This window comes from Chrysoperla carnea, chromosome 4 (assembly GCF_905475395.1).
Source record: "Chrysoperla carnea chromosome 4, inChrCarn1.1, whole genome shotgun sequence".
NCBI classification, from domain to species: Eukaryota; Metazoa; Arthropoda; class Insecta; order Neuroptera; family Chrysopidae; genus Chrysoperla; species Chrysoperla carnea.
In genome coordinates this window covers 1,567,530-1,578,893 of record NC_058340.1, presented here as the reverse complement: position 1 = coordinate 1,578,893, position 11,364 = coordinate 1,567,530, and the positions used below count along the sequence as shown (strand labels likewise).

At 29.4% G+C, this 11,364-nt stretch overlaps 3 protein-coding genes across 3 annotated transcripts; 1 reads left to right on the top strand and 2 right to left on the bottom strand.

Annotated features, from left to right (window-relative positions):
* Positions 1 to 281: 281 nt before the first annotated feature.
* Positions 282 to 1,885, bottom strand: LOC123298454 (ADP-ribosylation factor-like protein 6-interacting protein 4). The gene is made up of 2 exons (XM_044880455.1): positions 1,373 to 1,885; positions 282 to 427 (listed from the first exon to the last, which is right to left on the bottom strand). Exons 1-2 carry the CDS (start codon positions 1,720 to 1,722, stop codon positions 298 to 300), a joined length of 480 nt encoding a protein of 159 aa, XP_044736390.1. The 5' UTR covers positions 1,723 to 1,885; the 3' UTR covers positions 282 to 297.
* Positions 1,886 to 2,401: 516 nt separating this feature from the next.
* On the top strand, positions 2,402 to 9,973 carry LOC123298599 (p53 and DNA damage-regulated protein 1). The gene is made up of 4 exons (XM_044880660.1): positions 2,402 to 2,537; positions 3,398 to 3,553; positions 3,886 to 4,115; positions 9,837 to 9,973. The coding sequence occupies exons 1-3, from the start codon at positions 2,459 to 2,461 to the stop codon at positions 4,056 to 4,058; spliced, it is 408 nt and encodes a 135-aa protein (XP_044736595.1). The 5' UTR covers positions 2,402 to 2,458; the 3' UTR covers positions 4,059 to 4,115; positions 9,837 to 9,973.
* Positions 4,176 to 11,297, bottom strand: LOC123298595 (cytosolic endo-beta-N-acetylglucosaminidase). Its single transcript, XM_044880653.1, has 9 exons — positions 11,243 to 11,297; positions 8,495 to 8,868; positions 8,229 to 8,377; positions 7,527 to 7,824; positions 6,526 to 6,685; positions 5,926 to 6,135; positions 5,113 to 5,459; positions 4,479 to 4,625; positions 4,176 to 4,306 (listed from the first exon to the last, which is right to left on the bottom strand). Exons 2-9 carry the CDS (start codon positions 8,737 to 8,739, stop codon positions 4,180 to 4,182), a joined length of 1,683 nt encoding a protein of 560 aa, XP_044736588.1. The 5' UTR covers positions 8,740 to 8,868; positions 11,243 to 11,297; the 3' UTR covers positions 4,176 to 4,179.
* Positions 11,298 to 11,364: the final 67 nt, after the last annotated feature.

The following is an 11,364-nucleotide window of genomic DNA, read 5'->3' as shown; positions in this document are numbered from 1 at the left end:
TAACCTAACCTAACCTAACCATGCGTTTGAATATTGTTTTGTTGTCTTTGTTAATCATTTCTGTGAAGCAAAAATATACATACTTGGTATATGATAAGAAAATCTAGTAATAGATGATCTAAGACAAATACCGCGATAATAATTTTTGGATTTCTGCAAATAATGATGAATAAAAATAGCAAGAAATGATTTTAAAAACATTATTTTTTACTAGTTTTTATTAAATTGTTTTAAAAATAAAAATATTGAACATGAGACTATTTTTAAATTTATATAAATAAAAATCATTTGATGTTTTTAATTTAATTTTGCAATCATTTTACTTTGAAAGTATGCTCCATCGCCTTGAGTAGCAGTTTTGTTAATTTCTTTATGTCTTTTAAGACTAACTATTTCTTCAATAACTTCGCCATCACCTTTAATCAACCTAGAAACAAATCAATTTAAATTAATGCTACTACTAGGCTAGGTATTATTTCTTAATTGCAAAACAAAGTTTATTTTTAGCCCCCGAACCAAAACAGAGATGTTATAAATTTGACCGTTGTGCGTGTGTGTCTGTCTGTCTATCTGTTTCGTCTGCCCAAACGGATGAACCGATTTGGATTTTTTTTTTATATTTGAAATATAAATTTATAAATGACTTATTCTATACAATGTAAAAAAGAATCTATAAAATATTATTATTATTATTCGTTTGAAAGGTAATTTAATGGAGAGTGTTCTTAGCTATGTTTCAAGTGCGACCTTAGGGTTCCGTACACGAAAAAACTAAATAATAAGTGATGATCCTCAAAATCGGTTCAGTTGGAAAAGGCTCTAAGGCAAAGGGGTAATGTAATGGAGTTCCTATATATGTTTCAAGTGCGAGTTTAGGATTCCGTACTCGAAAAATTTGTCGAAGATTTCTTAAATTTTGTAAATTTTACTTTTTATTTTATCCAGTCAATCAACTAGACTAAAGTGTCAAGCTATTTTCTATGGCACCCATTTCCTGTTTTAATTAGTACGAATTTTTATCGCCAATTGAATGGATTTATCTTATTTGAATTTGAATATTTTAATTGGCATTTACAAATGTTAAGAACAAGTGACACCTGGTAGTATATATTGGAACTATTGAAAAAGGGTCCACTTCTTATTTTAATTAGTATGAATTATTATCATCGCCATAAAAAAAAGTAGGGTTGCGTACCAAGAAATTTAATTAAACTCATAATATTGTGAACAAAGGGGGGGGGGGGGGGAGGAAGTGAAGTAAGGGCTACTTTTTTTTTGAAGGGATGTTAAACTGTTCATGAACAAATTGAAACTCGAATATTACTTCTGAATAATAGAAATTTGAGATGATGAAACTTTAACAGGTAATTACCTATTCCGACCACTTTCTTCGTCATATACTCTACGTATTATACTTTGTCTTTTATCCCATTCTTCTTTAGTCATTGGAGCCATTGCCTTGGATTTGGACATTAATTCTAAAGGTACGTCGGCAACTATTTCTTCTGAAGTGGAATCGTTTTTACCAGTTTTCGATTTTTTATCTTTTTTTTTCTTATGTTTTTTTACCTTTTTTCTCTCCCCTAAATCACTTGAAGAAGTTGATTCTTTCCGCCTTTTATGTTTTTTCTTACGTTTCTTCGATTTTTTATCGGATTCATCATGCTTTCTTTTCAAATCATGTTTTGAACTATGTAGTGTATCAGAATTATTCTTATCCATTCTAAATAGGAAAATTAAAATAGCAGAATTAGGATACTAAACATTATTTTCCTATCCTAATCGTATTTTAATAGCTTCAACTCGTTCCATTTTAACGGACCGAATACCGGAATCTATTAAAAAATTGGTTAGTAGCTAAACTAGCATAACTAACCTTAATTAATATGTCAATATTTTGATTTTTGACCATGAAGGTTATAAAGAAGGAGAACGATCGCTATGTACTAACTAAAGCATTAGCGCACCTGCCCGTGAAAATTTGTAGAATTTATAGTTCATTTTCAGCCACCAGCCGCGCTGTCGTCGGTAAGTAGTATATTAGCGCACAACAGCCCACATTTAATGAGACAACTTAGCGATCCCAGCGCCTCACTTATATTGTGCATTTTTTGGGGACAATATTTTCTATTGCGATCGTTCTCCTTCTTTATAACGTTCATGTTTTTGACATTCAAAGTGTTTATTTGTACGTTAACGTTTAAATAACTTTGGTGTATATCTGTATTCTTTGGTTTTTATCATCCCTTATCCCTAGGACGTGTAATCTCTTGAAATATTTGAACGTAAACGTGCAAATAAAAACTATCTTTAACCATTTTTTTCAAAGATTTGTTTCAAAAAACAAGAAGTACCATTAACATAATTTATGTGATAATTGTGATAATAATAAATAAAATATGTGTTGATACTTGAAAAAAATAAAAAAACCTTAAATTGAACAAAAACTAACATAAAAATGGGAGATCTTAAAGGTTTAAGAAAAGAAATTACTTATTTAAAAGATGTAGAAGCAGTAGGTCAATCAATTTTATCAGGTTTGTAAAATTTTCAAATTGGATTTTCAAGTGCTGTTTGTATTAAAAATACCTGAAGAAGGTTCGATTTTTTACATAATACCGAAAATAACCCAAAAAAAAGGTTGCAAATTGGTAATATATATTTTTCTATATAATTAAACCAAATTACATAGGACTTTTCATTTACAAAATGATTCTTTTTTGTTTCCTAATCAAAAAGCGCTGTTTGATAAAGATAAAATATTAGATTTTCTTAGCTTGAATAGTTTTTTGACAACTGTCCGAAACAAAAGCAAATCGATGAAAAGGCCTATTACAGTAAAGTATCAGTAATCCAAACACTTAAATAGTTAATACCCCTTAGAGCACAGTTTCGACAATAAATATTTAGTTTGCCGTTTTTGTGGCAAAAAAATGAAATTCTTGAGCAAAAATGGACAGATTTTCGGAAGACGTGACAGAGTCCGTGTAATCTGACATCGGATTCGTAATCAGCAACCAAAAATATCTCCTAGATAACCGTTTTCGGGTCAAAAATGGCACGATTTTTGGAATACGTGGCAGAATTACTGTAATCTGACATCTAATTTGTATTCAGCGACCAAAAATGTCTTCTATATGGCAATTTAAAGCCAAAACAAAGTTTGGACTACATATGCCCCCCCCCCCCCCCCGCTGGACTCTTATGCCCCTAATGACTATGTTAACCTGGCTGAATGTTCCTCGAGGTCCTATAAACATATTACAAAAAGTTGAAATACATAATTTTCTTTTTTTAATAAATCTTTTGAAGTATTTTTAATAAAAGCAGCATTTCAATTATTATTTTCAATTAATTGTATTTTAAAATTTGCATGTACTTTATTTTATAAATTTAGATAAACAAGAGATAATTGATTTAAATAAACGTCAAAATGTGAATCGAGAAGGATTACGGGCTATGCAGAAATCATCAAATAAGAAACATTTTATTAGTATCGGTGGTTTATTGATTAAAACGGACAAAAAAGAATGTGAAAGAATTATTAATGACGGTAAGATTCATATTATTTTAACACCATGTATAAATGTAATATATATCAAGGTATACTAGCTCGACCCGAGCGAAATTGTGTTCCCATAGTTACCGTAACCCGTGCTACCCTGGTGGAAAAAATATTTGAAAAAAGAATAAGTCTTAATAAGTCTTAGGAAACTCTGAAAAAGTCTTAGAAACTTTAAAAAAGTATTAAGAACTCTGAATAACTCTGAATTAGACTAGTCCAAAAACGATAGCGTAATCAAACTCTGTCTATACATGGTATTTTAACAATTAACTCAGTCAATTGTTTGTTTTCATTTGTTTTTTATTTATTTATTCCTATAGATCAACATAAAATTGAAGCACAAATAAATTGTCTTCGTAGTGGATTAAAAGTAAAAGTAAATAATTTAAGAGATCTGGAATTTGAACCTCCTGTACCAGGATTGAATTTAGCACCATTATCTAAAGATGAAATGAATGCGGTTCGACAAGTAATGGGTGGACATGCAACTTAAATTCATAAAAAAAAACAACAATCAATTATTGAAATATATTTTTTTTATACAAATTAGGTAATTATTATTATATTCATTTCAAGATTAATTAAATTATTTTAATTTAACATCATTTATATATTTATTGCATGCCTCCTCTGATCGGATATGTACATATTGCGAGTCCTCCTATTAAAATTTCACCAGCTTCAATTAATTCAACTCCTAATTCCATAATTTTTGAATCACGATTCTTTATTTTAAAACATCTGCAATATAAAATGTATATTTTAAATAGGGTAGTCTACTTTTTATGAAAAAGTACTTCAAAATGTTGACTTTTCTAATAAAAAGCTACCAAAAAATAGAATATTTTGTCACAACCTTAAAACGCCTTTTTTTTTCGTAAAATCCCAGCCATTTAATTGCAAAACTACTCACTTTAAAATCCATTTATCATCTAACGGCGTATGTAGTTGAAAAATTCTTCTTAGTAAAATTAATTTCTCATACTGACTTAGCACACAATTCATATAATTGCTATTGGCAACGTCATCAGATTGTAATTCGAGCTCCGTTCTGGATAATCTGTTTAAAATATAATTAATTTTACAACAAATCCAATAAAAGTGGTCCGTGCAAGATCGTTTTTGTGGAAATAAATCTGTTCTGAAACTTAGTTTGAAATTCAGAAAAAGAATATGTTAAGCAAAACTATCTCTGAAAAATGCTGAAAACATTAAATAAATTATTAATCAATCATTTAATGACAGAAGATGGTAATAGATTGAGACTCTTTCGGAACAAATATTTTGAGTTGCTGTAAATTTTTCAGAAAAGTAGTAACAAAGCAGTAGTAACTCAAAATATTTCTTCCGAAAGAGATAGTTTTACTTCACATATTCTTTTTCTGAATTCCAAATTAAGTATTCTGACTTCCAGAACAGATTTATTTCCACAAGGGCGGAATTTTAAAAAAATTCAACTTTGCCTCTATCTAACGCTAGAAACGATAAAAAATTGGAATGCAATTTAAATCTGAAAGAAGACTTTGAAATAAAAGAATACAGCTTACCTGCCATTAGCATTTTGGCACAACAGAAGAATATTAAATTTGATTGGAGTTTGTACGTATTGATAAATGCATGCCACTAAAAGTGTATTATCAAATGTAACATCACATGTTACAATTCTATTGATTTGATGCGGTTTTTGATAACATATTTTTAAAGCAGTTCCATTTCGTAACATATTCGTATCCACAATTGTTTGACAATTACAATTATTTATATCCTTGTTGTTGTTGTTGTTGTTTTCTTTTTGCTTTTGATCGATGTTGTTAATCACGTTGCTAATCTCCACGTCAATTCCAAGACGTAATGTATTCATTTTTAAATCAAGACTATTCATGTTGTAATAATTCTGTTCAAAATCATTTTATTATAGTCTACAGTACAGAGACCGAGGGAGGGGGGGGGGGGCAGGTATGATTTTGTGAATAACACTCTTACGAAACTTCATGAGTGCCCCTGGTGGAAAAAATATTTGAAGAAAGAATAAGAAATTTTGAAAAAGTCTTAGGAACTTTGAATTTCTCAACGTTTTCGGACTAGTGTAATTCAGAGTTATTCAGAGTTCTTAATACTTTTTTAAAGTTTCTAACACTTTTTCAGAGTTTCCTAAGACTTATTAAGACTTATTATTTTTCAAATATTTTGTCTACCAGGGATGCGTTTTTTTAGACATAAAAGGGTTCTGACAGCTTCCCCTTTAAAAAATTACAAAAGATAAAATTAGTTTAAAATTAAAGTAGTTTGCATTAAAAACCGATACCGACATGATAGTCTCAGAAATACAGCTATTTATAATAAAATAAGATAAAAATTACCTTAGAACATCCACTGTGAAAAATTGTTTTAAATAAATTTTTTGTTCCATGCTCATATAAATATGGTGATAAACTTTTCCAAAATTTTAAATCATTTACTTCAAATCGTTTACGAAATGTATCATTCGGTTCATTGGTTAATGATTCATGTGTCCAACCGGGAGCAAATATAGCAGCCGAAAACCCATGTTCACGAATTAATTTCATGGACTAAGAAAAATTAAATTAAACTTTAACACTACTCTTATCATTGTTTTCATAAATACGAATACATCGTTATTAGGTTAATATTTTTAAACTAATAATTTATTCCTTCTATCCTTCACGAAAATCATAATGGCTTACTTTTCCAACTATTGGAAACTGTGGGTAAAATATGGTATAATGTTTTTCATGAATTATAGAAAGAAAATGGTTAGTTTAAAAAAATTAGACTGCAGAAAATAAAATAACGCTTATAATAAACTTTTTTAATCGTCTTTCGATTATGCTTCGATAACCACTGCTATAACTATCGTTTTCATTCCAAAAGTTAGGAAATTTGACCTTTTAACGAATCGCTTTACATTTTAACATTGTATGTATAATATATGATTTTACCTTATGACTGTCCATTCCACCAAGACAATTTCTTGCAAATACATCAATTCCCACATAAACATCTAGATTTCGATTTCCACAATTGTTATACGTATCTAACAAATGCTTGTCTTTCCAATTATAATTTAAAAATATTCCATCACACATATCAAACCAACAACTAAAATTAACTAAAATTATAATCAAAATTGTTTGTGTGGAATGGAAACATTTATTTTGAAATCGTTGATCTTTATTGCCGACGAATTCGAATAATCCACCAGCACAGAAAAAATGTTGCTAGGAACTTCTTTTATTAAAATTCATTTCTCTCCATGAATAATACTTCGAGAAAATGAACCCTCTCAACAATGAATAACAGTTAGATTTATCTTGTTTTTGGGCCACTCTGGGTTAAAAGAGAACGTAGCCAGCGATCTCGGTGCCACGAGAAGGGTTATCTCAAAATCTTCTTTTGACTGAGCCATATTTCCAGATGCTCCGTAATTTACCGAATCAAATTGATTACTAGAATCTTGCGTGGGGACAAGCAAAAGGCTACGCTGTATAACCACCTGTAGACCATTTGACTATGTTTGGTTGAAACTGATTGGAATACAGTTGAGAGAAGCCGGCGACAAAATTGTGTTATATTTTCCATAAATTGATTTTATAATTAAAGAGTCATATAGCGGAAAAAACGGAGACTTTTGCTGCAAAAATCGAGAGAATCCGACTTCGCTAGCGCCTGAATTAGTTTATTTTTCGATAACATTTTCGGAATGTGAACGTTGTGAAATGTAAAGAAATCGTTTGCAAACTTTAACATAACCTGTGTCTGTACGTGGGTGCCTCAACCCGACATGATGAAAAAAATCAATAATTTAATTAAGTATTCTAAATATTATAAGTGTCTACTCATAATGTACATCAGTTATGTAATAATATTGCCAGTATTTATAATATTTAGTTGATAAGTTAATTAGTTCTTGCGCTATCAAAGCTAACCAAGTTATAATTACCTATTTTTTTCATTTAATTCATTTTGCCATTTTAATTCACCAGTTTCTAGAACACTATCATACCAAATAATTAAAGTTCTTGGATTTTGATGATGTAATTCATTCGTTAACTGTTTAACTAATTTTTTTAATCCTATAACATTTTTTACTTGATTTTCAATATTTAAAAGCCATCCATCTAATTTAAAACATTCTGTTAAATTTACAATTGCATTGACAAACATATTGATTTTATCATCATTATTGATTATTGAATTTAATAATTCTTCACCACTTTTACCTTCTGTTATTATTGTTCCTTAAAATTAATCAATAAATATATACATATATTTATCTTTATAAATAAAGACTAATTTTGTGTTACAAGCAAAAAACTGAAAAAACGAGCAAAAATTTTGCGGAACTACAAAAAACTAGATTTTTACTATTAATTACTGTCTAAACGGTTCGATTTACAAAATAATTTTTCAAACAAAAAATGTTTGCGTATTTATAAAGAACAACTTTGTACTAATATTTGTCTGTTATGAATCAGAGTGAGGTTTTAATTGAATCTGAAAATTAAGATCGAATTCGATGCCCGTATAAGATGTGTGCCTTTGAAAATAACATTTTTTGTTTGAAGCATTTTCCTCGATTAAATTTATTTATCGAGCTTCAATCATATGTCAACTTAAAAAAACATCCTGTATATATACGTACCTAATATATAAACTCCATGACGATGTGCAGCATTAATCCATCCAAAAGGTGGTATTGTTATAAAACTGTGACTAAAATAAATAAATGTATCAATCACCATCCAATGAATAAAATTGTAAGATGATTCATCTTTACTTCCATGAATAAACCTAAATCCAAATAATTATTTTAAACTTTAACCATACAATTTTACATTTCCCGTGAGTATAATTGTTAATATAAAATACAAAATGTAGATTAAATAAACATGAATTTAAAAAAATTACCTATCCTCCAGATATCCTCCTTTCATATCATGACAGACAATTGTGCGCGGTACTGTATTGCTTAAATATCTTGGTTGCACTTTCCATTTTTGGATATCTTCATGGCATTGAATATTATTTGTAGAAATACACCAATTGTTTTTCGATTGTAATGGTAAAATTGAATTTGTCCACGATGGTATTTTAAAATTTTCCAATTCTTCTAAACTTAAAATTGGTGAGCAAACTGTTTCTTGGCTGTCCATTATTTTGTAATAATTTATTACAACTACTTATTAATAAATACAAATGACTTATGAAGTGAATTCTAAATATTTAAAGTTGATACGATCCAATGCCAATATTCTGGTGGTCTATTATCAATTATTATTTATCTGAAGCGGAAACAAAAATTAGTACGAAGGATTATTGCATTCAAATGCACTCATTATTCTAATGATAAGCTTAGTAAAACATTAGAATTTAATATTATACATTTCAATGCCAAACTAAAATTTAGTTCTTCTATCGTGTGCCCTCAAAGCCTTAAAACAAATGACAAAAAGCGAGAAATTTTTACTCCCTAAATTCTCCAAAATGATCAACTTAAATAAAAATATAATTGCAGCTATTGTTTCATTAGAGATTTATAAAGTAATTTCAGCTTGATATTCCTACCAGAAATATTTTTAATGCTTTAACTACCAAAAAATAGAAAAACAGTTGGAAATAATAATAAATACTAAGAGTTTAATTAATATCCCTTATGTAGTAGCGGATTAAAGTATAGGCTGAGCAGGGGCCGTATGGGAGTTTGGGAAAATTCCTGGTTGGCCAACGGTCAAAACCCAGAAAATGAACCGGTCAAAAACAAGAAAATGAACCAAGTAATTTAAATACTCTAATATTGCATTCTCAAATAAAATTTCATTGAGTTATGTGCATAAAAGCTTATTTCAGAGTCAGGTTAGACTGTTCAAGAAAACTCAACAAATACGTCTACCAAAGATTGAAGTGCGTGGCCGCTCAATTCTTTGCCAGACGAATTCGTTTATCTTTTTTTTCACTTTGAGCCGAATCTTGTATACAACTATGAGCAAAGACGATATAAAGAGCTACACTAAATTATGGGCCTGACGTTTTTTAATTGCCCCGCCAACTTAAAATTAATGAATATTTCGTTTTTATAATATACTCTTCAACACTGCGTAGACTTTGGTCGAACTTTGAACAAACATGGAGCAATAAAAAATTTTTCGGGAACATAACAATAGTATAGCTTTTTCAATATAGCCTTTGTCCAGTGTTATTTAGCTACCTAATGAATTCGCCTGGGTTAATTTTTGTGAAAAAATAATTCCAGAAAATGTATGCTGGTTCTGTTACTATATTTTTATAAAAATTTGATCGGACATCGGAAGAAAAGGTATAGAAAAAAGGAGAATTGCAGAGAGAATTACAGCCATGCTGCCATCGTCTGTCTATAGAGCGACAAAACACTTAAATCCACCACTGTGTATATCTTGAATATCAGTGTTCTATTTAATATTATTAAATACTTAATAAAATTGTTAAATTATAAAAAATACTGCATCCTGGGAGATAAATAATTGTCCACGGTGTCCCATATCATCCATTTTAAAGCATCATCCTTGATAAATGATTATTTCAGAAAATTAAAAACATATTTCTTTGTATATCAGATACGATGTATCGAATATTTCACAATCAAGCTAGAAGTGCACTCTTAAGGTTACATTACTAAACAACTCGGTCACAAAAACGACCCAGTGCCAAAACAACTCGGTACAAAAATAACTCATTACAAAAACGATTTCCACGGGGATCAGTGAATGAAACCATTCACAGGATTAATAAAAAAAGCCAAAAAACCGCAGACCGTGCTAGCTCGATCTCAAAAAAGGCATAGCCAACCCGTGAATCACTGAATGAACGTAATCACGGGATTAACCAAAATCACAGTTATTAACCATCGAGTTATTCATGACTGCACCCCATTCTTTTAAATGAAACATAGTTTTTTAATGCAATATTAGATTCTGCTTATTAATTTTAATTTTATCTCGCTGAATTACGAAATGCGATCGTCGTATACCTATGGAAAAAACTATGAGTAATTTTGTTTCGATAAATTTTTTCCTTCAATTTTTTTCGATTTCGATAAATTATTTTTTTTATAAGTTTTATAAAAATCGATAATTCAATTAATGGATTATAATTTATAAATTTTTACTATGCGTTGTTACTACGTCGAAAATGTATACTCTTTAACTTACAGAAGCCTAGATTTTTTAAAAACTATTTCGGCTTAGGTAGTTTACAGGATGTAAGTATATGAACAAATGATCAATAATCAAGGGGATGAAAGAGATGTATGCCGAAATATGCATTTAGGAAACAGGAACTTGCCAGATGGCAAATCCGTTGGGCTTTTTTCCTATTAACACACCAACATTTGATTAAATCATTTTCTTAACTCAACGAATTCGTCAATAATCTATGGATCATAATTCCAAAAACGGTGATGAAGTGTTTACTCATATAGCTCCTAAAGGGTTCGTTTCCGTACACCTTTCAATTTTTATTTCGGCATATCCACTATCTCCTTTATATTATTTTATATAAATAAGAATAAAATACAAATTAAAATCTATTTAGAAGTAAATATTAAACCAGAAAGTTTATAATATTCACCTGCAACTGCAAGTAACATGTAATCATAACATGGAAATCTGAATTAATTCTAACCTTATGAACACATTTGCAAGCATTTCTAGACTTAAAGGATTAGTTTTTAAATACGTTCAAAATCTTTGATAATAATGTTTTACATATATTTTTAAAAAAGAGTGAAATTTTATAATCTTGAT